Here is a 26,074-nt window from a genome sequence, read left to right on the forward strand (position 1 = left end):
ATGCATGCTTGGCCCATCCATCGGAATAATATTTTGTCCATTTTTAATACTTTACAAGTGTGAAATATATATTCTCAAGTTCCTCATTGGATTCACTTCCATTTTCCATGTGCCAATGCCTTCTTTCAAATCATTGCAATTACAGAAAAAAGAGATGGAACTGAATTATTTTATTATCATTATTGTGGTACTACTACTAATTTAATACCAAGTCTTGAATAAATATATAATATATAAATGAGAAAAGAAATAAGATGTGGATGTAATTTTGTTAATAGTGGAACATGAAACCTCGTGAGAGGTATCTTACAGTTGCAGCCAGTTACAAACACTGTCTCCTCATTCATTTTATGATTCATTATAGCTTCTGCCACTTTCTTAATCATTGCCACCCTTTTATCCATTTTCTTTATTTTTTATTTTTTTGGCTATAACTACTTGTAACTTCTAAGTCTTGTTCATTCTCTAACTTCATAGTTCGTTCATTCATTACCTGTAATAACTGTAAGTGCATGCTACTCAGTACTCACCTCTCAATGTAGTGGCTGCTCTTCTTTTCTTCTGATGTTGTTTCTGTTTTCTTTGGCTTTTTTCCAAGTTCTTGTCACAGTAGAATAATATGAATTATTTGGTGCTTGATTTTGATTTTGATTTTGATTTTGCAATGTATGTTCCTTATGTTCCTTAACGTGATCAATCATGTATCCCTTTTGGTGAATCATTAATAAAATAATGTTCATCTAAGTATCTAACTACAAACTTGAACTTTTTGATAGTCTAGTGATGTTGATTGGGACTGTTTTGTTTAGTTTAACCTTTTTCTAATTTAAAAGAGATTGAGTTTTTTATTAGTACATGATTCTTGCAGATTGATCTTTTGAATGATGGGAAGACAAAGTGCTAGAAAGTGGATTAGAAACTTAATTCTGGGCAAGAAATCATCATCGAAGTCTAATTCATCAAAACCTCAAGATGTTTTTGTGAGTTTTTTTTTTCTTTTTTTGGGATGATTATTTAAACATATTCTGTATTTGTGATTGTGATTTCAACTGTTGTGCTAAAGAAACCTTCAAGTAACAAGGATATGGTGATGGTGGTGGTGTCTTCTGAGGCATCAATGTCTCCTCATCCAGCCCCTCCAAGTTCTTCAGCTAAAGCCATAACAAAAGGAATGGTACCAGAAAATGAGGTAGTTAATGGATCATCAAATGAAAAGCTTTTTGTTATTGCAAGTGAAGATGAACAGGCCAATGCACAAGCACAAGATGCTGTTGCTAATATTGGATCTGAGGATCATGCTGAGAAAATCAACCTTACAGAGGCAGCTATAATAGCTCAAGCAGCTCTTAGAGGCTATCAGGTATTCAACCTTTCTTTCATGCAATTTTTCCATTTTTACCATTTTTTTTTGGTAATTAATGTGTATTTGTTTCTCTTAGTTGGACTATATTAGATTCTCTCATGTAAAAATTTCATGTGATTTTGTATATAACTGTCAAGTGTTAATTGTTGTTATGATTCATCACAAAATCTTCTCAGTACATATGGATAGAAACTTAGTGTATTACAAAATTCTTCTAGAATTTATTTATCTTGTTAAATGGATAATTGATGTAGCAGAACTTATCCATGACATGAAAACATAGTATCCATAAATCTTGCAATATAGCATACATATTGGTTTGCATTTGCATAAAGCCTTAGACAGATTCATATGTCTCTATATATCAGGCACGCAGAAAGTTTGAGATACTGAAAGGGATGATACCCCTTCAAGCTCTTATTCGTGGCAAGTTGGCTCGAAGAGAAGCTGTTTCTGCTCTATACTGTGTTAAGGGAATAGTTAAAGTTCAAGCACTCGCTCGTGGTTATAAAGTTAGGCACTCTGCTATTGGTCTTCAAGTGCAGAAAACTCTTAAGGTATTATAGCAAGTTCTTGAACTAATTTACTCTATACAATGATCATCTATGTGGTTTATTAACATATTTTCGATTAGGATACTAAATGTTCAAATTCTATTGGGAGAGTTACATCAACAAAGGCAGAGAAGATTTCAGATAGTGTCTTTGTTCACAAGGTAAGAACTAAGAAGTACTTCTTGATTAAGAGTGTGATTAAAATGCACTCTTTGCATTGATTCAAAGTTGATAAGACTGGAATTTGTAGGTCTAATACTAAGTTGATGTAATCTTTTTGTTGATATGATTTGTGAATATGAAATGTGTAACAAGAGTTAATTAATGTGCCTTTTCAGCTTCTGGCATCGTCGCCGGCGGCTGTGCTTTCCAGACAACTCAGATATGAATGGCTTGAACGTTGGACGAGATCACGATTTTGGGCACCTCTTCAAGAATTGAAGAAAATTTATGAGAAAAATGTTTTAGGCCAAACAGTAGAAGCTGGTGAGGGAAAAGCCAAAAGAAATGCAAGGAAAGGAGAAGCTGTGAGGGTTGACAAGAAAAAGGAATCAAGCATGGCATTGCATTCATCAGTTAAGGAAAATGAGAAAAGAAAACAACACATGACAAGAATTGAGGATACTAATAATAGTAGTTTCCAGAGAAGAGCTTCACTTCCTGCTAATTATTATTTGAAGAATGATAAGAATAAGAATGAGTCATCACAAAACACTACTACTACTACTACTACTCCAAGAGTTCCAAGTTATATGGCTCCTACTGAGTCTGCAAAAGCTAAGCTAAACTCTCCAAGATTTGGTAGTGATTTGGTATTAGACAGAAATGGTATAAGCAGGAGGCTGTCACTTTCATTTTCACTTAATGGCAAGTTAGGAATGGCAAAGATAGATAACAGATCCCTCTCATCTTCAAGGGATTGGACAGGTAACAACTTTTTCTGTAATTATAGTGATGTTTTGTGGAGTTATATATCAACTCTACTTGAAGCTTACATTTTTTTTTATTGGTATTATCAGTTTCAGATAAGTTGATCCAACCTCAGTGGAGAAGGTGATTTAATGTTGTATCATCTCAAATAGAGTGGAGTGTTGACCTACATTGCAGTCTCTGTCTTTGTCTTTGTTAATTCATCATATTTGTCAATAGATACCTGGTAAATATGTGTAATAATCATTATCATATTTAGTATGCCATATTCAATTTTCTTTTACTACTTAGATATTATAAAAAGAATGACTTTAACACAATGAAATGGAGTATAATACTAGTAAAAAAAAAAAAAAAAAGAAGATAAACTACTCAAACAAAATAACTATGAATTACTGAGCATTACTATGAATGTATGTTGAGAATATAATAGGGGTGTTAAGAGACGAGAAAGGATCAAAAGAATCTTATCATGTTAAATAGCAACGCAAGCATCCTTTTTAAGTGCTTAAAATCCTAAAAGCTGATGGTGATAATTAATGATTTTCCTCTAATTTCAAAAGAGTATACCACACAAACCAGACACTAAGGGTAGGTATTTGATTAAACAAATTATATGACACCCTTTGTTAAGTCTGCAGCGGAATTTTGACTTCTAATAACTACAAAGTAATATAAAATTGAACACTACTCACAATAATGCACTCGCTATATAATTACTAAAGAGAAAAGGAAATAAAATAAAATAATAATAATAATAATAATATGAAAAGAAGATGTGAATGTAGTTGTTATTGTTGATGATGATTGAATTGAAATTCTACAAACGTTTATATAGTGGTTATATGCTATAATTTCAACGGATAGAAATAAAACTTTCTTATAATAACTCTTAGCCTTCCTTTTCTTAGCCTTCCTTTTTTTTCTCTCTCCCTCATAATTCTCCACCTCGTTCACAATTTGAAATCTACTCAAATTTTGGACGATCAAAGTGTGGTATTCATATCTGGTTGCATCATTTTTACAATGACTGCTTACGTACCCTTGTTTAGGATCAAACCAATTGTAGTTCCTCTATTTCTCCATGTATTGCCTAACATGAAGCAATATTGAGCAATTCCAAAGTATTGGAACTTGTTTCCTGACACTACTTTAGTCAACATATCAGCAGGGTTTTCATCTGTGTCTATTTTTATAGAGAAATGTTACCTTTCTCTATAACATCGCACACGAAGTGATATTTTACATCAATATGCTTGGTACGAGCATGATGAACCTGATTTTTAGCCAAATGAATTGCACTTTGACTATCACAACTCAGATTCACGCAATCTTGCTTTAACCCCAAATTATCTAGAAGACCCCTTAGCCACAATACTTCTTTCACCCCTTCTGCTACTGCCATGTACTCAGCTTCTGTAGTAGATAGTGCCACTGTAGCTTATAACATCGATCGCCAACTAACTGGAGCACCTTGTATTTTATATACATAACCAGTTGTAGAACGTCTTCTATCTAGATCACCAGCATAATCAGAATCAACAAAGCCGCTAATTTGACATGATTTTCCACTAAAGCATAAACCTGTGTCAATGGTACCCTTCAAGTATCTTAATATCCATTTGACTGCTTCCCAATGTGCCTTACCTGGGTTTGCCATGAACTTGCTAACAACACTGACTGCCTGTGAAATATCTGGGCGTGTACACACCATAGCATACATTAGGCTACCGACTGCACTAGCATAAGGTACATTTTTCATGTAAGTCTTATCCTCTGCTGTTGTGGGAGATTGTTTACCAGAGAGCCTAAAATGTGGAGCCAACGGCGTTACCACCGATTTAGCATTTTTCATTTCAAATCTTTCAATAACACGCTCAATGTACCCGCTCTGGCTCAAGAACAATTTTCGGCTTGATCTCTCTCTTTTAATTTCCATGCCTAATATTTTTCGTGCAGCACCCAAATCTTTTGTTTCAAATTCTTTACTGAGTTGAACCTTTAACATATCTATCTCCACCTTGCTCTTAGAGGCAATAAGCATGTCATCCACATACAATAGAAGATAAATATAATCACCTCCAGAAAGCGTATGAATGTATACACAACAATCATAATTACTTCTGGAAAAACCTTATTTCAACATAAAGGAGTCAAATCGCTTATACCATTGCCGAGGAGATTGTTTCAATCCATATAGCGATTTTCTCAAGCGACATACATGACTTTCTTTACCCTCAACCTTGAAACCCTCAGGTTGATACATGTAGATTTCTTCCTCTAAGTCACCGTGCAAGAACGCAGTCTTCACGTCTAGTTGTTCCAACTCAAGATCACCATGAGCAACAAGACTTAAAAGCACTCATATGGAAGTGTGTTTCACCACAGGAGAAAATATCTCGTTGTAATCAACACCTTCTTTCTGTGCAAATCCCTTCGCTACTAACCTAGCTTTGAATCTTGTACCATCTGACTTAGTAGGATCTTCTTTTCTTTTATACACCCACTTACAACCAATTGCAGTCTTTCTCACGGACAATGGGACCACATCCCATGTCTTGTTCTTATGAAGAGATTGCATCTCTTCCTCCATAGCGACCAACCAATTCTCTCTATCTTTGTCTTTGATAGCATGTTTGAAGGTGACCGGCTCATCATCCTCCACTGAGAGTGCATAATCTACCAAGTTTAGCTGCCCATAATGTCTCAAAGGCTTGTCTGACCCGAACTTCTGAACAAATTTATAATTCCTCTTTGACCTAGTAGATGCCAAAGAATCCTGCTGCTGCTGTTGTAATGCATGTGCATTTTCTCGCTGAATTTTCTCATGATCAAGTTCATCCTCTGCATCATCTCGAGTAGCATTAGGATGCTCCACCTGAACATTACTAGAGTCTATTTGTTGGTATTTAGACTCTATCTCCACCACTTGAGTATTTGAAGTTTTTCCAACATCACCATCATCTGGCACCATATCTTTAGACAAAGCTACCATAGATCGTTCATCAAAGATAACATCCCTACTAATTACAAACTTAGAATCATTTACACTCCAAAGGCGATAGTCTTAAACCCCTCTTGAATACCCCAAAAAGATTACCTTCTTTGCTCTATCATCAAGCTTATTATCTTTGACATGATAATAGGCTGTGCATCCAAAGACTCTGAGTTTCTCGTAATCTGCATGTTCTCCTGACCACACCTTATAAGGTGTGTTTCCATCTAGAGAAGAATGTGGGGATCGATTCACTATGTAGCAAGCTGTAGCAACTGATTATGCCCACCATTCTCTTCCTAACCCAAAATTAGAGCGCATACACATTGCCTTCTCAAGTAGCGTACGATTCAGTCGTTCTGCGACTCCATTCTGTTGTGGTGTCTCTCTAACTGTCTAGTGTCTTGTAATGCCTTCTCGGTCACAGAACTCCTTGAAAGCCCCATCCGTGTACTCTGTGCCATTATCAGATCGTAGAGTTTTTAACTTCCTACCCATTCGATTTTCAACCATTGCTCTCCACCGCTTAAAAGTGTCGAATACCTCATTCTTATGTTTGAGGAAGTAAATCCAAACATACCTAGAATAATCATCAACAAAAGTAACAAAATACCTGGAACCACCCTTGGAAGTAACTTTAGCCGGGCCCCAAACATCAGTATGCACGTAGTCTAACAACCCTCTGCTTTTGTGCTTGCTTGTAGAAAACTTCACCCTATGTGCCTTTCCATACACGCAATGCTCACAAAATTCCATTTGTGGTTTCTTCATATTCTTCAGCAAACCTTGTCCACAAAGCAATGATAGACCTTTCTCTGACATATGTCCAAGCCGCATGTGCCATATTCTCGTGCAATCTGTTTGATCTCTACTTCCACCGATTCCAACTGCTAACTCACCTATAACCGTTGTCCCCAAAAGAGAATAAAGATTACCGTGACGAACTCCTTTTATCACTACCAAAGAACCACGAACAACTTTCAGTACCCCATTTTCTGCAACTATTTTGCAACCATTTTTCTCCAACAAACCTATGGAGATCAGATTTTTCCGCAAGTTTGAAATATGTCTCACATCCTTTAAGGTTCTTACGACACCATCATGCATCTTGATTCTTACAGTACCCAACCCCACAGTTTTACAAGCATGATCATTGCCCATTAAAACTGTGCCACCATTTATGCTTTCATAGGTAGTAAACCACTTCCTATTTGAACACATATGGTGAGAGGCTCCTGAATCAAGAATCCACTTACCGGAGATTTCATAAGATTGTTCTGTTACAGAGTAACAATCCTCCTCATCATTTGAGATGTAGCTTGCTTCTTGCTTTTCTTTCGAGTTGTCGTCGTTGTCGTTGTTCTGTTTCTTGAAAGTTATCTTCTTATTTGGACAATTTGCTTTGAAATGTCCAGCCTCACCACATTTAAAGCATGTTCTCTCCGTGTGAGGTCTAGATTTTGGCCTAGACTTTCCACACTTATTACCTTTTCCTCTTTCATTAGTCCTTCCTCTACCCGCGAACAATCCTTGTGCTTGATCATTATACTCTCTTCCATTTGAAGATGACATTACACTTGTAGCAACCTTACGTAGATCATCTGCTAAAAGTGATGCCCTCGTCTCATCCATGGTCAGAGTGTCACCCACCAGCATCAATGTCTGCACCAGATTTTCATAGGACTTCGGTAATGAAAGTAACAATATGAGTGCCTGGTGTTCATCATCAACCTTCACATCTATATCCTTTAAGTTTAATATGATCCTATCAAACTTATTGATATATTCTCGAATTGAGGTGCCTTCCTCCATCTTGCATGTATACAATTTGGATTTTAAGTAGATCCTGATAGTTAGAGTCTTTGTCATGAAGTTACTCTCTAACTTTAACCAGATGCCTGCTGCAGTTGCTTCTTCGTTCACCAAGAAAGCAACATCCCTCTCAAGGCATAAGATTATTGCAGCTCATGCCTCAAGATCTAATTCTTCCCAATCCTCATTTTTCATTCCTTCCGGTTTTTTCTCTTTTTCCGCTAGTGCCTTGTGTAACTTCTGTGATATAAGCAGATTTTTCATCTGCATCCTCCAATAGGAAAAATCATTTTTTCCATTGAACTTCTCGATTTCATATTTGCCTACTTTGACATTACCACTAGTAGAAGTCATTATATTTAAAATTGAATTTTACCACTCAAATAATGAATAATATAACGTTGGCTCTTGATACCAATTGTTAAGTCTGCAGCGGAATTTTGACTTCTAATAGCTACAAAGTAATATAAAATTGAACACTACTCACAATAATGCACTCGCTATATAATTACTAAAGAGAAAAGGAAATAAAATAAAATAATAATAATAATATGAAAAGAAGATATAAATGTAGTTGTTATTATTGATGATGATTGAATTGAAATTCTACAAACGTTTATATAGTGATTATATGCTATAATTTCAACGGATAGAAATAAAACTTTTCTATAATAACTCTTAACTTTCTTTTTCTTAGCCTTCATTTTCTTTCTCTCTCTCACGCCCTTCATTTCAAAATACCATCATATAATTAAGGAAATAATAATAACGATATTCTGTTGTTAACAAGCTATAGTTCAAATGGCATAGTCTCTTCATCTTTAATTATCTAAAAGTCCGGAGTTTGAGTTTCAATCCTAACTTTGAAAAAAAAAAAACGAGACTCTATTATTCAACAAATTATTTATAGAGTTAGAATGACAATCACTTGAATTATTTTATTTGTGTGGCCAATGCATTAGGATTGGGAATTCATGGTGCTGACTTTGTCTTCTTCCAAGCTGTCTTTAACTATATTTTATCCAAGAAATAAAAACAAAAAATAAGAAGCTTGACTTTAGAGAGTTACCTTGTCCTTATCTATGGTCAATAGTGGCCACCTTTGCGTCCAGGTACAGTATCATCACAACTATATATACTACTTCCTTTATTATAAAAAATAAATGTTATCAGCGTGTGAGGCTTTCGTCATATAATAATAAAAATAAAGGATATAATAAAACCAAAAAACAACAATAATAATTAATACATGCATGATGCATCTGGTGTTCCCTAGAGTTCCCCTGATCACTTCATTAAGAGATCTCTTTTTTTCATTTTCTTCAAAGATTCAATTTTTCATCATTCTTTCTTCCTATTGAAGTGTTTGGAGGAACTCCTGGAATCACCGGTGAAGAACGCACGTAACCAAGACAAAGCTTTGCACATAACACATACACATATGTATATAGTATGTATGCTTCTAAATTATTTTGTTTCTTCAGTTTCTTATTCTCATGATCTGATACTACTTCTTATCCTGTGAAGCTATAGATTAAGGTTAGTTATGTTGGAAAATTATTAATTTTTTAGTTTAATAGTAAGCAATATATATATTAATTATAATCACAAATTAAGTTATTTCACATATTGTTATAAATATTGAATTAAATAAATTATAATTATTTTTTATTTAAAATTAAATAAGAATAAAACCAAAAATACTATTTTATTTAAATTTTAGGATTTAATGTAAATAGTAATTTTAGAGTTTCGGTCTCCAATATATTAAAGTCGCCTCCATAGCTATTTCCTCAACAAAAGAGTTGCTATTCAGTCCTATCAGGAATATAGAAGATTTTGATTGAGGAAAATTAAAAAACCATAAAAACTAAATTTTTTCAATCATACTTATAAATTAAGGTACGTTTTCGCATTCAAGTATTTTTTTTTAATGATTTAATATGGATGGTCTTGAATTAAAAAATTTTAAGAATTTTCAACAAGTTATAGAATATAACGATTAATTAATTTTCGTCAACTCGTTTAATTTCTTATTTTCTGTATGTATAATAAGCCTTGACCTAAAAAGAATTTGAGTAAAATGAAGGTGGAAAAATATAATAGGCTTCATAGATTTTAGAATTAGCTATGCTTTGTTAGGGATATAATTTGTTATGATGATTTTTTTTTCCCAGAATAGTTGGGTGCAATTGTTTTGATGATACTGCTACGTATATATACGGTAGATTCTAGTATGATTATATGGTAATTATGTAAACCAGAATGAGACCCGCAATGCGCAGAGAGGTAGATTACTTATATTATAAATAGATTTTAATAAATATTATATTAAAAATATTTTAGAGAATATATTATAAATAAATTTTAAATTTATTTTTTTTAAAAAAGATAGATTATTTATATTAGAGTTATATAAAACTGCATTTTCTTTCTTTTTTTTTTTTTCAGTTTTCGATTTGCATTAATTGTTGCACTTTGTTTTTTTTGTGTTTTTTGTTTGTTTGTAAATAATTTAAACAAATGAATGGATGAGAATGAAAAACATATAAAAATGTTAAATTAAATTTAAGAAATTTTTTACAATTAGTATGAGAAATTAAGAAATGAAGAGTAGTAAGAGTTTTAATATATATAAGTTGTAGAATTTGAATATTTGTAACTGAAATTTTTTATAATAATTATTATTATGACACTTTTAATGTATGTTTATTGCATTTATTTAGTACTTGATGTTTCAATTGAATAATAATAGATAAGAGTTTTTTTGTTTTAATTTTTTTAAAACATTTTACTAAATAGTGATTGGCTAATTTTCATCTTTTGCCAAGTCATTAGAATTGCTGATGTGCCATCATTAGCAAAGAAAAGATGGCTTAAACTCATTGTGGAGAAAGTTAGTATCAGCTTTTATATATTATAAAAATGTTAAATTAAATTTAAGAATTTTTTGACAATTAGTACGAGAGATTAAGAAATGAATAGTAGTAAAAGTCTTAATATGTATAAGTTGTAGAATTTGAATATTTGTAACTGAAATTTTTTATAATAATTATTATTATGACACTTTTAATGTATGTTTATTGCATTTAATTAGTACTTGAATAATAATATATAAGAGTTTTTTGTTTTAATTTTTTTAAAATATTTTACTAAATAGTGATTGGTTGATTTTCATCTTTTGTCAAGTTATTAGAATTGTTGATGTGGCATCATTAGCAAAGAAAAAATGGCTTAAACTCATTGTAGAAAAAGTTAGTATCAGTTTTTATATATTATAAATAGATAGATTATAAATAGATAGATAGATTTGGCAAGATTTGAGTGGTGAATTCTAAAATTTTGACAAGTAAGCGATGGTGCTGACATGGCCGTTAGTAGAAGAAGAGAAATAACTTAGAAGTAATGTGGGTAAACCTAATTTTGGTTGTGACTGTTGGACAGAACCGTTTAAAAAAGAGGAATACATAAACCTGTGCTACTTGCAATGAGTTCACAATTAAAATGTTATTATTTATAACAAATAAATAGGACTATTGAAAATGATATTGAACAACAGAATGAGAAGAGTAAACGGCAAAGTTGAAAATCTTTAGGAAGATACTGGGACGAATTTCCTACGTTGGCGACGCCGAATGGTGACGTTGGTCTGAGACCCAAAATCGAGCTCCGACAGAAAAACCGCAACATGAGGAATGGAGTTTGCCCTGGTCTCTGCAATTTATGCAATGCGGCTCCGCCGGAGATGGACATCGTGATGGACAATTTGTTTTGAGGAAAAAACAATGGCTCATAGGACCGGAAGAGAATGGAGGAAATATGATTTTGGTATGGAGAGGTGCCAAGAGGAAGAGGATTTCGAGAAGTATAAGAAAGGTAATAAGCTCTTTGGTTTTCAGAGCTTTTTTTTTTGTAAATGTTAATTTGTGTTTTGTTGTTTTAGAAATAAGGATTGATTTGGAAAAAATTAAGTTGTTGATTTTTATTGTGTTTTTTAGTTGTTTTTTGTGTTTTTTTATTTGAAAATAAAAGTTGATTTGGCAAGATTTGAATGGTGGATTCTAAAATTTTGCCAAGTAAGCGATGGTGCTGACATTGCCTTAGTAGAAAAAAAAATAACTTAGAAGTAATGTGGGTAAACTTATGTACCTACTTTTATATATTAAGAATAGATACATGTTGTTAAAATTAAAATTATATTTTTTTTATATTTTAGTAATACTTTTTAAAATATCATAGTCACTATAATTACGGTAAGATCATGATATTAGAATATAAAGATAAATACTAAATTAGTATCTAAAAAATTTTTGTACTAACAAAATAATACCTGACTTTTATTATTGACAAAATAATTTTTAAAATATTTTAAAATTTGACAAACATATCTCGAACTCGCGACCCCCTCTCCCTCCCTCCCCATCGATCTTATTTATAAAAAAACTGTACTTGCACCACTTCGGATATATAGAGTACTGTTTTTATTTTGCAAGCGTGGAATTAAATGACTAATTGAGTATAAAGCTTTAACTTTATTGTCGGGTTATGTTACTAACCTTTAAGCACTCTTCAGACTCTTTAATTAATTAGCAGGGATCAGATGTTATTGATAGATCCCATAATATAATAATGTAATATTATTAGGACTCTATGTTATCAAAGAATTGATTAATTTAACTTAGTATCAACCTGTTAACATATCTGTAAATGTTATGATACTTTGGTGTTTATTTATTAAATTTTTTTTTAAATAAATAATTTTTTAAAATTAAAATTTATTACAAAAATAAATTTGACAAAATTTAGGCAACAACCGGCAACTGATCAATGATCATATGTAACGCTGTACTATATATGCCAATGAGTAATAATTTAAATGACATAGTCTTCTCATACTCAATTAAAAAATTGCGGATTCGACTCTCATATCTTTGGTAAAAAAAAAAAATTCGATTCATGAATTATGGTTATACCGTTAACCCCTAAAATTGCAAACAATTATCATCACTTATTCGGAAAAACAAAAAAACAAGGAATAATCTATTAAAAAAAAAAAGGAATAAGCAATTTTGATTGGTTTCGGACCCTCGGAAGGGGAATAAAACAATTTAACCATTTGATTAAGATGGATTTAAGCACTTCTTGTTAAGTGTTAAGCATTGAATTGTTGATTCCCACGACTTATTGAATAATAATGTAAGAAAACTGAAATCGTAGCTTCTAATAGCCTTTGGCGAAACCATAGGGATTTTGTGTGAGCGCGGCGCCATGCATCTTCTAAAGTTTTGAGAAGAAAAGTATAAACATATAATTTTTATTTATTAAATATAAATAAAATGCTTGTATTTTTAAAAAATACAGAAACATATAAATTTGATCAAATTGAGCATTAGATATGCATGTAAAGCTTTATCTACTGGTGTAGGTAGGTTCATAAAAATTAGCTGACATCAAAATCTAATATATGGTTATTATTGAATCCATCGTCCAAGCGAGTGAAGATTTCCGGAAACTTCCTGAAGGATTTATAGAAGATAAGATATAATATAATAACATGAAGATATATATAAATCAACGTGGTCAAATCTTATTAATTAGTTATCATCGGTAACATTTGGAAACTCATCCACCGCCACTTAACCATACTATATATCCCTTCGGTTTTTCTGATGCTACACCAAGGCGCCATGAAACAACATGCCAATATGTCTCATATAATTTTCTAATCATATAAAAGTGCAAAATTAAAAAATATCGAAAATGTTTGGTTATCAAAAAAAAATTAGTCAAAAATAATTATAATTTGTCTTATTTAGTATTTATTGATTACTACGACAATTAATGAATGCTAAATAAGATAAATTTTAGCTGTATTTTTTGTTTCCCTAGATTACTCATTAAGTATAGTCTAATATTTGTATACAAACAACCTTAATAGCTAAAAAGTATTAGATTTGATTTTCCACTACAACCATTTTGAAATTATTCTTGAAGATTTATACGGACGACATGGTTTTTTTTTAATGAGAAATAGGCCAGCTTGAGAATCTTTTGAAGTTGTAATTTTTTTAGAGAAAAGGATAAATATGTTTTTAATCTTTTAACTCATAATAAATTTTTAGTTATTTAAAAATATATTTAAATTTTTTATTTTTTTAAAATTTAGATATATCAATCTCTCTATTTACTTGAATCTGACAGATTCAACGAAAAAATTAAACATAACTTCCGTTGTACTGGTCTGGCCGATATATAAATACACACGTTGAAAATTTTTTAAAATAGAACAAATTAGACCCAAAAATTAATATGTCCAAATTTTAAAAAATTAAAAATTTAAATATATTTTTAAATTTGTAAAAATATAAATATCTGTAAACCAAAAAATCAAAACTTATTTGTCCTTTTTTTTAATTTTTTATTTTGTGAAGATAGAAGCTCCCCGAGCATAAATAATATGTAGTAGATGTGTGCAGCCGTTGAAATAAAAGATACGGATAGAGACGGCAATTTAAATAAAATTTAATTATTTTATTAGTATTTATAATTTTATTAAATTTTTAATTAAATTTTTATATATTTTTTAATTAAATTTTTATATTTATAATAAAAATATCAAAATTAATAAAATATTTAATTAAATATTTTATTTAATTTAATTGAATATTTTATTAATTTTAATAAAAATTTAATTATAAAATTTAATATAATATAAAAATTTAATTAAAATATATATAAATTTAATTAAAAATTTAATAAAATTATAGAATCAAACAAATTAAGGAGTACTTTAATTAATTTTGAATTTTTTATGCTTGGTTTCAATCTATTCCCACATCTTTGAATGATCCGTCCATCTTAAGAAACAAGAATAGATGAATAATGAAAGACAAACCAAATGCTACATATTCTCCGTCCTCCTCACAGATATATATAACCCCTTCCCTTACACCCTTTCTTCCCTTCCCTTTGCTCCATTTTCTTTTCTCGAGAAAAAGAAAAAAAAAAACATGCAAAGGAAGAAACAGAAGGAGGGAGTGGTAGAAGAAGTTGGTGATCAAGATTACCTTACTGCCCTTCCCGCTCCCATTTTGTGCAACATTCTATCCTTTCTTAGCACTAGAGAAGCCGTTAAGACCAGTGTCTTGTCTTCCACGTGGAGAAATGTCTGGAAAACCCCAAACAATCTCGTTCTAGATGCCCATAACTTTCTAAACCCACAACAAGATGCAGTCACAAACATTTCTCATCACTCAAGTGCAACATCAAGTTTCAAACTCAAGTGCGACAGGACTTGGGCCTTTTTGAACAGGGTTAACCTTTACCTGTTACGCTTGAGTCAATTTGACCCTAATTTCCGTTCCAAAATTGAAAATTTGAGCATTTGCTTCACTTTCCGCCGAGGTGGACACGGTTGCTACGATCTCGCTCAATGGATTGGATTTGCCTTGGATAGAAAGGTTGATAAGATTGACCTCTGTTTCTCCGAAAGCCATGAGCTAAGCGCTCCATCTCATGGAGCGCTTTTGCTCTTTCCTTGCGAGGTTCTTCTCAACAAAGAATTTGCTTTTGTAAACTCGTGTTTAAAGCATGTGCGCCTAGCGCATTGCGCGCTGGCGCCTCACCCGGCCTTTAACCCGGGGTTCGCCACCATCACTACTCTCGACCTCCACAAGGTCGATTTGGTGGGTGGCGAACAGGTGCAGGTTTTGCTGGCCAGCTGTCACAGCCTTGAATGGTTAAGGCTCTCTAAATGTCACAACATGGGGTACTTGAAAATAGAGTACCCTTCATGCCAAAAATTGAGGCACCTGAGTGTGAATCGTTGTCACAAGCTAAAGGCACTTGTGCTTAGAAGCTCCAGTTTGGAGAGCATGGAGTATACCGGAACCTGGTATATGATTGAGACCATGTTTGATACTCCAAACCTTAAATCTTACTCGTGTCGTATGGTTTTGGGTAGTGATCAAGGCGGAGAGATGTCTCAATATTCCAGGCTTGCCATTGAGCTTCCTCAGCTTCAAACTTTGTTCCTCGAGTGTAAATGCATGGTATGTCATTTTCAATGTCCATTTAATTTGTTCCTACACAATAAGTTTCAAATTACTTTTACCGTTTAAATCTATTTTTCATATTTTAATTTTGCCATCATCATCTTCCTCTTCTTTATCCTCTTTCTTTTAATTCCTTCCTCATCATCACCTATACCAATAAAACCAAATCACACCTACCTACTTTCTTCCATTACGTGCATACCAGCACCGCATTAACATTTTGGATAATTTTTAAATAAAATCAACGAAAAAAATGAAGATTTAGATATTTTTACTCAACGAAACTCTTTCATAAATACAACAGTAGTTTTATTTTTTTAGGTAACTTTATCACGATAAAAATGATATTTTATTTTTTATTAGTGAGAAAATAGACAAAATTTATTTCAAAATAATATTTGTTATTGTTTCTACAGATAGATTTGATTTTAAAGATAAAAACCATGAAAATACGTTTATAATGAAAGATAAGCATAGAATAGAATATCATATAAGATAATATCCAATTTGTCCTTTAATTTAGTCGCAAACCTTAATTTAGTTTTTAAAGTTTTAATGGTCTTTATTTAGCTCCAAATATTATGAACATAACTCATGTTGGAACAATTTTGACGCACAGATATAACGAAATGTTAACATGAATGAGTTTATCCAAACTTTTTTTCACAAAACAAGTGATATGAGTCACTTTTGTGTTATTTGAGCACCAAATCCAGTTCTAGTTCTAGCGTAGTTTGTGATCGTCTATATCAGTGCTCTATTAATGTTTGTATGCAAAAAATTTGACTAATGGGAATCAAGTTTGTAAAATTTGATTAATGTGAATTAAGTTTGTAAAATTTGGACACTAAATAGAGACAATTCAAATTTTAGGACTAAATTAAGATTGGAGTGCAAATTAAAAGATAAAATTGAGGATTAACTCCTATTATATCTTTATAATAAAAGTTTTGTATATATATTCCGTCTGTTCTTTCTTGAATAAATACAAAATGAATATAACAAAAATAAAAAAAAAAATTGTTTCGTTTTGTCTTTTGTCCATACCATCAAATAATATTTAAATGTTAGTGTGAAATGATATATGTTGATGAAAATTTTGATGCAGCTTTATGTGCCAGTTAATACAATGGCAAACAGCATTGTTGCCACATTTCCAAATCTTAGACACTTGATAATCACAAAAGAAGCCGTACATCAACAGAATTTTTGCTGGATAGAGATTGTGCTCAAAGGTTGCCCAATCCTCACAAGATTAGACCTCAATGTACGCTATAATCCTATATAAAACAAAAAATAAATAACGATCATCTATGAAATTTGCTATTTCTCACTTAATTACAAGTGTATTGATGCAGATATGGACACATATGAAATTTGATGTGGAGTTCATGGCAACAAGTTGGCTGCAAGCTTGTCCACACAGTAATCTGAAGGAGGTTACAATAACAGGAATTCGAGGTCACGAAAGTGAGATTGAGATTGCGGTTTATCTGCTTCAAAATGCAAGAGAGCTCCAGAAGATGATAATAGACCCACGTAGAAGAGTTTACTTGGGAAACGGTAAATGGAGTAGTTCACAAGTTTGTCAAACTTGGAACAATGGTGGCAGACAGAGGCTTCATCATCTTCTATACCAACAAGCCCAACATCTTTCATCGCCTGTCAAATTTTTCTTCTGCTGTCAGCCATAGTCCTTATTATCTCAAAACATATACCAAACAGAACCAAGGTGATTAATGCAAGGATTGATGCTCAGCACGCTGCAAAATCAGGAAAATAATGGAGCCTATGAGGTAGAATAATGTGTAGAAAAAATAAGTAATATAGATAACATTATTTCTTCTATACCCAGATTAGGAAAATAAGAAACATGAAACTACTAGTGTGTGGATCACTAGTATTGTGCAATGATCAATTGCATGCACAGATCTCTCTAGAGGGAGTTTCCCCAAACACTTCAGTGAAATGAACATGGTTCAATTTCTTCAACTTGGTTTTCAATGATGTCTAAAACTATTGTACCGTGTTAGTTGAATCCTGAAGTTCCCCCAAACACTTCACTGATGGAAAGGACTCATTATTGGCATTAATTAAGCCTCATGTGTGAAGTGTTCAGAGGAACTCCAAGAAACAGCCAACATTCAAATACTAAGACAAGCTTGTTGCTTGAGTAGTAGTAATCTAGGATTAGCATGGTTTGGAACAATGCACTGAAACTGTTGTATTTATAGTGGTGAAAAATATGCATATGCTCACAAACTAAAGTCTGTTTGTGTGGAGAAGAAGAAGTCCAAGTAGATCAAGATTTTGTGTAGCATTGAACCTGGTCATGATGTATGCAAAGGAGAAGGGTTGTGGGTTCAGAATTGGTGAAGCTAAGTGATGTTAAGAATCAGATCAAGAAAAGCTAAGAGAGAAGATCAGTTCTGAATCTCTTTAAGTCATTGTCATAGTCATGTGTACTTAATAATACTCTCTGCTTTCTTTAGAATGTTTCCAGTTTATACTTTTTCTCCTTTTGTGAGAATATATGTTAATGAAGCAAGTACTACTCATTTCAGTGGATGAACTCAAACCATTACAGATTATTGTGATTATCTATCTGGTCTAAAAGATAAAACAAATTTGTTTATTGTTTATTAATTAGTGATATGCAGACAAAAGAATCATGTTAACTCGACTACTGTACATATAAAGATCCTGTTCTTCTCGGTAGAAGAGACATTTATATGACATCAAAGTTGAGCTCACAATCTTTGATTCCCTCCAACACTTGTCTGAAAAGGTTACACCTCATACAACAACTTTACATAGAGAGAGTACATGGTTTCAGAATAGCATGTGGCCACTCGACTCGATCTCAATAAATATTATTCTGATTCTTATTTATATATATGCTCCAAATCCCTATATGGACCAATGTTGCGTCCAGGTTCACTCACTCTTCGTTCCCAATGAACAATAGCAATATTTGCAGCTCAATGCAAAGGAAGAGCATTATAAATGGAGCACCATGCAAGGACATGCATTATGTTATGGATCATCGGGTGGTACCTAGTGTTCCCTCGAACACTTCAACGACCAGAACTTTCAGCTACAACATTCTCTGTGTTCTATGAAGTGTTTGGGGGAACCCTTGGTATCATTTGATAAAAACTACTTCATTTCTTTGTCACATTACAAATCCTGGGATGATTTCTAGCTTCTAGATCTTCTCTTGAACTTTTCATACTGTGTCAAGTGATTCAAGGTACCACATATTGCAGCAATTGACGTCATTGGGTAAGTTTCTTTTTATATATGGAAAATCCAAAATAAATCTGATATATTTTATTCTGTTTAGTCTTAACTTCTGTATTTAGAATACTCTAACTAAATATCCTTCTTATAACAAAAAGGTAAGTTCAAGAAACTTGACTCAATTTTACTATGAGTGCTGAGGAGTCTCTTAATAAAATTTCTTTCCATTTGCAGTACTTAAATTATAAATCTTTAATTAAAAGATTAATTACTGACTATCATATCCGATCTTAGTAGATTTTTTTTTCCATGTGAACAATAATTAACTTTCAACCCACTTGTTAGTAAGCTGCATCACACTCAATTGAAATGGGAACTAAAGAGTTAATACTTAATAAAACTGTTCTGTTTCACACGGTCACACCTGACCTGAGCTGTTACAAAATTGAAAATTTAAACCAACGCTAAAATAGAAAATCTTAATCTTTTCGTTGTTCTAGAAACACCTAATAAGAATATCACTTGAGGTGCTCAATGATGCTATACCACTCAATGTGTGCCATATTCAAATGGTAATAGCCCACATTGCTTGTTCAAACTTCAGTTGTGTGGCATCAAACTCATTTTAACTTTGACAATAAAAAACAAAGTGTTGGGCACAAGCTCATTTCCATGGAAGACTTAAGAATAAAACCACACGAAATAGTTCAAATGGAGCCTTCAAGAATCATCGACCACCTGAGAGAATTGATTCAACAACTGAAGTCTGGAGCAACAGCCTATCCGGGGAAGCCGGATTCGGCAAGTCTTGAGTATGGTGTCTGAATGTGGAAGGTAAGCTAAGCAAAGATAAATGTGGCAAAGGAACTTCCCTTTCTAAGTAATGCATAACTTGGTGCATGCTCGGCCTAGCCGTAGGCTCTGACTGGGAGCAAAACAAACCAAGTTTCAGCACCAATTCCACCTCCTCTGTCTCTGAATCTGTGCTCAAATTTTGATCCTTTGCCTCAAGAATCCCACCTTTCTTCCAGCAATCATACACCCAATCAGCAAGATTTGCATTGTCAAGCCATTCCTCTGTTTTCTCCGTGGGCCTTCTTCCGCAAGCAACCTCAAGTAGAAATGCACCAAAACCGAATACATCAGATATTGTAGTGGCCTTACCTGTTCTGATATGCTCAGGGGCCATATACCCGAAAGTTCCGGCAACATGAGTAGTTTGAGGATTGCTTCCATGGTCATGCAACCTTGCAAGACCAAAGTCCCCTAATCTACCATTCATTTCTGCATCCAGTAGCACATTGCTGGCCTTTATGTCTCTATGGACCACAACTTGCTCCCATCCTTCATGCAAATAGAGCAAAGCCGAAGCAACTCCTTTGATGATTCTAAATCTCTGGCTCCAATTAAGGGTCAGTTTTGGTTTGTTAAAGAGATACTTGTCTAAACTCCCATTTGGCATGTAGTCATAGACCAAAAGCAACTCTCCTTTGCGCCTGCAATATCCTCGAAGGGGAACCAGATTCCTATGGCGAAGACGGCCAATGCTCACAACTTCTGCCACAAATTCCCTTACACCTTGTTTGGACTCATGGGATACCCTCTTTACTGCAATCTCAGCTTTGGAAGCTGCTATCACTATCACACCTTTGTAGACCTTACCAAATCCGCCCCTTCCTAATAGCTCCTTCTCCCTGAACCCCTTTGTAGCCAAGTAGAGATCTTTATACCTGAATCTACTAGGACCACATTCTTGCTCCCAGTCTTCAAGTTGCTCAGAAAACTTCTTCCTTTTGATGACATGATTAACTGTTAAAGTCACCAAGAGAACCAACATGAGTGATATCATAGGCAATGCAACTGCCAAGACCACCTTCTTATACCCTTTATGTTTATTATCACCTTTCCTAGGCAACTTTGGGAGTTGAGATAGTTCAAGTGGCTGAGACTGGCCATTGATCTCAAAACTCCAACCCAGAATGTATTGCGAAGCAGTACCCATACCCGTGGAGGAAGAGAAGCCAACATACATATTCTCTTCAAGAATTGGAGAAAGGTCTTTGGTCAACGATAGCAAAGCTTGTTTTGGTTTATCAATGTTGATTGGTGCCAAAGTAACATTAATGTGTTTATTCATCCCATCATATTCCACCCATACCTGCATAGGGTTGCCACTAGCAAGTCTCAAAGCATTGAAAATACCATCATCGTTATGATATCCTGCAACTGCCGATGCTGCTGACTTCAAGTCATTGATATCAATCCCAACATGGTTGTCGTTGATATCCTCAAACTCCGCGCTCATAGAAGTATCAAGCTCCACGCCGAAAACATGGTTGCTGCTGTTACCCACGCTATTCTTATCGAAGACACCAAAGTACTGGGCTGGAAGACCAGTTAGACTTTTTGTTGCTGGATAAACCACAAACATAATACCTTGACCACTGAGTTCAGCAGCCTGAGGTCTTATGGCAAATACAAAAGAGGTGGAGAAAGAAAAGGCGCTACCGTTGTTGGAGCTGTTCTTGAAAACCACAGGGGATGAATACACAGCATGTCCTTCTTGCAGGGACTCACCATTGGTGAGTTTGAGTAGGCCATTGGAAGTGAGCTCAGCTAAAATAGTAAGATTATACTGTGATGATTGGAATCCATTAAAGATGAAACTGGTATCTCCACCGGCTGCCACTTCCACCAGCAAAAGTGTCACTGCAGCAAGCTTCAGAGACATGGCTACAGTATGCAATCTATCTGCTTCTTTTGGTTTTGGTCAAAACTCCACAATTCACAAATTTCTTTTCAAACCTTCATCTCGGGTCCACACGGAAACAATAGGCATATAGCCCGGCATGTTTGACCCTTTGCGTAGCTCACATTTACCTACATCACCGTTAGCCGTCACCAGATATGAAAAGTGAGTACAAAAATAGAAACACACAATATTTATCCAAGTAATTTCTATCTTAGTGTTTATTGTCTCTGCATATTTAGAGAGCAAAAAATATACATTTTTTTCTCGAGAAAGAAAAGTTTAACCGTATGCTTATCTCACTTACCAAACAAGTTTACATACTAGAATTTAATGTTACCTTCAGTTTAACATCCAGGTCTTATTTTCGACCTTTATAATCTAAGTCTTATTTGTTAATACTCAGCTGCCTATTTATTCTAGTCCCTAGCAGCAACCAGCAGTGTCTGAGGTTGGGGTTGATTTAGGGAAACTGCATAATCAGAAATCGTTTGGAAGAACCCCAGCTACTGATTGAACTAAAAGGATGCAGCTCGTTCGTAATAGCTCATGGATCGGGTGATCTGTTCTCAAGTTGATCCAATTGTATTTAAAGCTGGGCTTGTGGTAAGTAAAACAAAGAATAAAAACAAAAGAAAAATGCAGTCATTTTTAATGTGTCTTGGAAACGGACATTTTTGTGTCTTGGAAAGCAATGTGGCCATGCTAGTCGAATCTCATTACTATAATAGTTAACCAACGTTGAAACTGAAACATGCATTGGAAACACCCCTGTGCAGACTTCCATAGCTAATGGAAATATGGTGTTCATATTCCTTTCTATATTATTCTTTGGTACAAAAGTTTTATGTTGGAGAAATGAATACCTCATTATATTCCTGTCAAAAACGCAATCTCATAAATAAAGGAATTTATATACAGATGATCATAAGGTTTAGTGTACATGAGGGGATTCTCGGCAAGGCGGCAATGGGTATGAAGTTCGAGTAACATTCATGGGGGACAGATTCTGTCCAGGAGACTTCCTTGGGCTTGGAGGAACATGTACTCTGTTCTGCCCTGATTGAGAGTTTCGCGCTGCAGTTTTGGGGACTTCTATCTGCTCGAGGGTTTCTAAAACCTCTGTCATTGGCGGCCTTAACTTGGCTTCACGATCAAGGCATTTTAAAGCAAGAGTAGCAGCCATGTAGGCTCCTTTCTGTGGGTATTGACCCTCAAGCTTGGTGTCCATAATCCTAAATAGTCTTCTTTTGTCACCTAGATACGGTTTTGCCCAGTCTACAAGGTCCTGCTCGACACCGGCTTTTGTTCTATCAACAGCACGTCTTCCAGACAAAAGCTCAAGCAATACAACCCCAAAGCTATATACATCACTTTTGGCTGTCAACCGCCCTGTCAAATTTGAGAGCTTTTTAATTTGTAATTCGGGATAAAATAAGACGTTAAATAAGTTGGCTTCTGATATACACAATGAAGCAGTACAACAAAACAATCTGAACCTGAGGCACAGATTTTCCTGTTTTCAGAAGCATAAGGATTAGAACTCTAAAGAAAAATATTAACCCCACCAAACCTAAGAGGCCAGAGTGACAAGCAATGCCAGACATTTGCAGTTTGAAAAAATAATTGGGAATCCTAACTCATTCGTTCAATTATCTTCCTAGTTTCTAAATAAGGAAGTATTGAATTCTTTTCTTTTTTATCTTTCAAAAAATCACATGTATTTAAATTTTTACTCATTTAAGAATTAGAAGTATAATTAGGAGAATGAATTAGAACACTCAATCATCAGTCTTATATTAAAGAGAAGATACCAAATAATTGATCAGATTAATTACTAGACCCTCAAAAAAGGGCATTCGATGATTTAAGACCACTAACCATGAAAAGTAGAAGCAATATAAAATACCAATAACAATTTATGAAAAGTTGAATCAGACCTGTTGCTACATATTCAGGTGCTGCATATCCACGAGTACCCATAACTTCAGTAGAGACATGAGTTCTATCTCCAGTAGGACCAGCCTTGGCTAAGCCAAAATCAGAGAGTTTTGCATTGAACTCCTGTAACGCAATGCATCATGATAAATTATTTTGCATAATAAAATAATGATGAAGAAATTATGACTTGAAGTCTATTCTAATTTGTCTTACAGCATCTAGTAGGATATTCGAAGCTTTAAAATCGCGGTATATGACTTGTGATTTGGCATTGTGAAGAAAAGTTAGACCTCTGGCAGCACCAATGGCCACTTTCATCCTAAGTGACCAAGAAAGTGGCTGTGGTCCTCCTGTCAAATATAACAAAACCATGAAACTACCATCCTAAGTTCAGATAGTGATCGGAATAAAAAATAAAAATAAAACTAAAAACTAAAAAATGTGGCAACCACTGACACGGAACTGAATAAGAATTTTGACATAACATAGTTGACTACAAAGGACATAATTTTTAAGGAGGGAGCAGTAGGTGTTTATTTCTTTCCACTTCTCTGAGTTGTTTTTTCCCCCTTTTGTTAATGACTGTTTGAATAAAGAAATAGCCGAATAAATTGAAATTATTAGGGGAAAGTGTAATGGCTATGGTAACATACTTCTAAACAGATGATTCTCTAAGCTCCCTTTGGGCATGAACTCATACACCAACAGCCGATCTTCCCCCTCCACGCAGTAGCCAATTAGCTTAACCAGGTTATGATGGTGAAGTTGTCCCAGGTAATTAACTTCAGTCTACAAATTAATTAAAGGTTTCACTAATTAGACCAAGTGCATAATTGAAATAAATAAAAGCATGTATAATTGTATATACTATTCTATTTTGAAAGCAAGAACCTACCAACCACTCCTTATGACCTTGAAAACCTTCAGGCTTAAGTTTCTTGACAGCAACAACCATTCCTGATCCTGGTTTAGAAGCTGTAAAAGTGTGTTCATCAAGCCACCCCTTATAAACATAGCCAAATCCTCCCTCACCAAGGAGACTATCCGGACGAAAGTTCCTTGTGGCGCTCTTCAGTTCGTTGAATGCGAAGGACTTGAGATTCGGAGAAGACAAGATTTCGCCCTCCGAGCGCGGCGTGGGAAGAGCAGATGCAGATGAAGATGAAGAATCACTGGTTCCATTGTGTGACAAGATGGATAAGCTTGAAGCTGCAGAGGAGCGACTCGCTTTCGAAATCCCTGGCGTTGTTGAAATTAGTCCTTCAATGAGGCAATTTCACAAACAGATAGCAGGCACTATTATCATAGAGAGAAATTGATGAGATTGGGACAAGGGTGGTTACCAGAAGTGGAAGTCCTTGAACTGTGAGCAGCATCCACTTTTGCTGAGGAATCTAGGCAGTTACCCATTACTGTGCTATTAGCCGCCAATTGTTTAACTTCACAGACTCTGCAAAGCTTGAAGAAAGAGGGAAATGATGAGTTGCTTTGAGGTAACAAGAAACAAATAATCAAGCTGAACAACAAGAAGAGAGACCCTCAAAAACAGGGAACATGTAACGAAAGTTCCTTCTGAGACACACAAAAAGGTGGACCCTCTTTTGTTGAAAACAAAATAACATTGTGTGTGTTCACACTTGTCATTAATTTGCTTGGAAAAGGATGTGAGAAAATAAGGGGGCAACATTACATTCAATATTAAATTTATGGTTTTTATCATATTGTTTTCATTTAAAAATAACTGAATTCTTGTTTTTATTTTAGTAATCGTTTTATTTTAAAACATTTTGATCCAATTTGTTTTGATTGTATAAAGAGAAATAAAAAAATTAAGTGAATAGTAGTTAACTCATGTGTCAATAAATAAGCACTACCATCGCTCATGTTGATCTCAATAAAATCTGGGTACATAAGTTAAGAAATATATCATTTCATTTTAAATTTGGTTAACATAAACTCTAAATATATAAATTAATTTATTAAATTAAAAAAATTTTAAAAATATAAAATTTAATTTCAATAGATTTATTAAAATTAATTTTTTTATTAATAAAAATCTTAATATGTATTTTATAACATTTATTTTAAATAGTATTTACTCATTTTGGTCTCCAAAGAATTTTGAATCAGACATTTTAGTCTCCAACTAAAATTAATTATTTCATTGATTTCTAACAATTAACTCCGTCAGTTACTTAGGTCGTTTATTCCGTCAACTCTAACGGAAGACAAAATGGTCTCTAGCAACTCTAACAGGGGAACAAAATGGTCTCTAATCTCCTCTGTTCGGAAATGACACCGTTCTCCTCCAATTTTCATCATATCTTGCATAACCCTAACATTTATACTCTCTTTCTTCACCTTCACAGTCTTCTTCTCCATCTTTTCTTTCCTCTTCTTCAATTCCAATATCAAGTCATAATGTAACTGTCA

The 26,074-nt window shown here is 33.8% G+C and overlaps 4 protein-coding genes and 1 long non-coding RNA gene across 9 annotated transcripts; 3 read left to right on the forward strand and 2 right to left on the reverse strand.

Annotated features, from left to right (window-relative positions):
- LOC112734047 (protein IQ-DOMAIN 30) lies at positions 1-3,130 on the forward strand. Of its 3 annotated transcripts, none has more exons than XM_072227902.1 (7): positions 1-187; positions 869-980; positions 1,064-1,360; positions 1,732-1,920; positions 1,998-2,078; positions 2,256-2,844; positions 2,937-3,130. In XM_072227902.1, the coding sequence occupies exons 2-7, from the start codon at positions 882-884 to the stop codon at positions 2,972-2,974; spliced, it is 1,293 nt and encodes a 430-aa protein (XP_072084003.1). In that variant the 5' UTR covers positions 1-187; positions 869-881; the 3' UTR covers positions 2,975-3,130. The 3 variants fall into 3 exon arrangements, with proteins under 3 accessions (XP_072084003.1, XP_072084002.1, XP_025639014.1); XM_072227901.1 differs by lacking the exon at positions 1-187 and adding an exon at positions 257-301; XM_025783229.3 differs by lacking the exon at positions 1-187 and adding an exon at positions 263-504.
- Positions 3,131-8,932: 5,802 nt separating this feature from the next.
- LOC140181989 (uncharacterized) lies at positions 8,933-11,848 on the forward strand. The gene is made up of 2 exons (XR_011877748.1): positions 8,933-9,104; positions 11,214-11,848. It is a non-coding gene; the product is annotated as an uncharacterized lncRNA (long non-coding RNA).
- Positions 11,849-14,577: 2,729 nt separating this feature from the next.
- Positions 14,578-18,292, forward strand: LOC112734050 (F-box/LRR-repeat protein At4g14103-like). Its single transcript, XM_025783231.3, has 3 exons — positions 14,578-15,705; positions 16,817-16,975; positions 17,067-18,292. The coding sequence occupies exons 1-3, from the start codon at positions 14,665-14,667 to the stop codon at positions 17,400-17,402; spliced, it is 1,536 nt and encodes a 511-aa protein (XP_025639016.1). The 5' UTR covers positions 14,578-14,664; the 3' UTR covers positions 17,403-18,292.
- A 1,023-nt stretch (positions 18,293-19,315) lies between these two features.
- Positions 19,316-21,682, reverse strand: LOC112734049 (L-type lectin-domain containing receptor kinase IV.1-like). Its single transcript, XM_025783230.3, has one exon. It carries the CDS (start codon positions 21,680-21,682, stop codon positions 19,679-19,681), a length of 2,004 nt encoding a protein of 667 aa, XP_025639015.1. The 3' UTR covers positions 19,316-19,678.
- A 692-nt stretch (positions 21,683-22,374) lies between these two features.
- Positions 22,375-25,423, reverse strand: LOC112734051 (probable serine/threonine-protein kinase PBL3). 3 transcript variants are annotated; one of them, XM_025783234.3, is made up of 6 exons: positions 24,985-25,423; positions 24,537-24,880; positions 24,295-24,430; positions 23,855-23,991; positions 23,641-23,764; positions 22,375-23,092 (listed from the first exon to the last, which is right to left on the reverse strand). In XM_025783234.3, the coding sequence occupies exons 1-6, from the start codon at positions 25,049-25,051 to the stop codon at positions 22,635-22,637; spliced, it is 1,266 nt and encodes a 421-aa protein (XP_025639019.1). In that variant the 5' UTR covers positions 25,052-25,423; the 3' UTR covers positions 22,375-22,634. The 3 variants fall into 3 exon arrangements, with proteins under 3 accessions (XP_025639019.1, XP_025639020.1, XP_025639017.1); XM_025783235.3 differs by having other exon boundaries at positions 24,537-24,868; positions 24,985-25,295; XM_025783232.3 differs by having other exon boundaries at positions 24,537-24,901; positions 24,985-25,268.
- Between the last annotated feature and the right edge of the window lie 651 nt (positions 25,424-26,074).

The sequence above is a fragment of the Arachis hypogaea genome, chromosome 3, assembly GCF_003086295.3.
Source record: "Arachis hypogaea cultivar Tifrunner chromosome 3, arahy.Tifrunner.gnm2.J5K5, whole genome shotgun sequence".
Lineage (NCBI taxonomy): Eukaryota > Viridiplantae > Streptophyta > Magnoliopsida > Fabales > Fabaceae > Arachis > Arachis hypogaea.

What these genes read in the sequence shown, in the direction of transcription:
- LOC112734047 (XM_072227902.1), top strand. Translation starts at nt 882, where the DNA reads ATGATGGGAAGACAAAGTGCTAGAAAGTGGATTAGAAACTTAATTCTG. An exon ending in ATAGTGTCTTTGTTCACAAG is followed by an intron (nt 2,079 to 2,255) that starts GTAAGAACTAAG and finishes GTGCCTTTTCAG; the next exon opens with CTTCTGGCATCGTCGCCGGC. An exon ending in ATCTTCAAGGGATTGGACAG is followed by an intron (nt 2,845 to 2,936) that starts GTAACAACTTTT and finishes TGGTATTATCAG; the next exon opens with TTTCAGATAAGTTGATCCAA.
- LOC112734050 (XM_025783231.3), top strand. Translation starts at nt 14,665, where the DNA reads ATGCAAAGGAAGAAACAGAAGGAGGGAGTGGTAGAAGAAGTTGGTGAT. An exon ending in TCCTCGAGTGTAAATGCATG is followed by an intron (nt 15,706 to 16,816) that starts GTATGTCATTTT and finishes ATTTTGATGCAG; the next exon opens with CTTTATGTGCCAGTTAATAC. An exon ending in TCACAAGATTAGACCTCAAT is followed by an intron (nt 16,976 to 17,066) that starts GTACGCTATAAT and finishes GTATTGATGCAG; the next exon opens with ATATGGACACATATGAAATT.
- LOC112734049 (XM_025783230.3), bottom strand. Translation starts at nt 21,682, where the DNA reads ATGTCTCTGAAGCTTGCTGCAGTGACACTTTTGCTGGTGGAAGTGGCA.
- LOC112734051 (XM_025783232.3), bottom strand. Translation starts at nt 25,051, where the DNA reads ATGGGTAACTGCCTAGATTCCTCAGCAAAAGTGGATGCTGCTCACAGT. An exon ending in AAGGTCATAAGGAGTGGTTG is followed by an intron (nt 24,431 to 24,536) that starts GTAGGTTCTTGC and finishes ATTAATTTGTAG; the next exon opens with ACTGAAGTTAATTACCTGGG. An exon ending in ACCTGAATATGTAGCAACAG is followed by an intron (nt 23,093 to 23,640) that starts GTCTGATTCAAC and finishes CAAATTTGACAG; the next exon opens with GGCGGTTGACAGCCAAAAGT.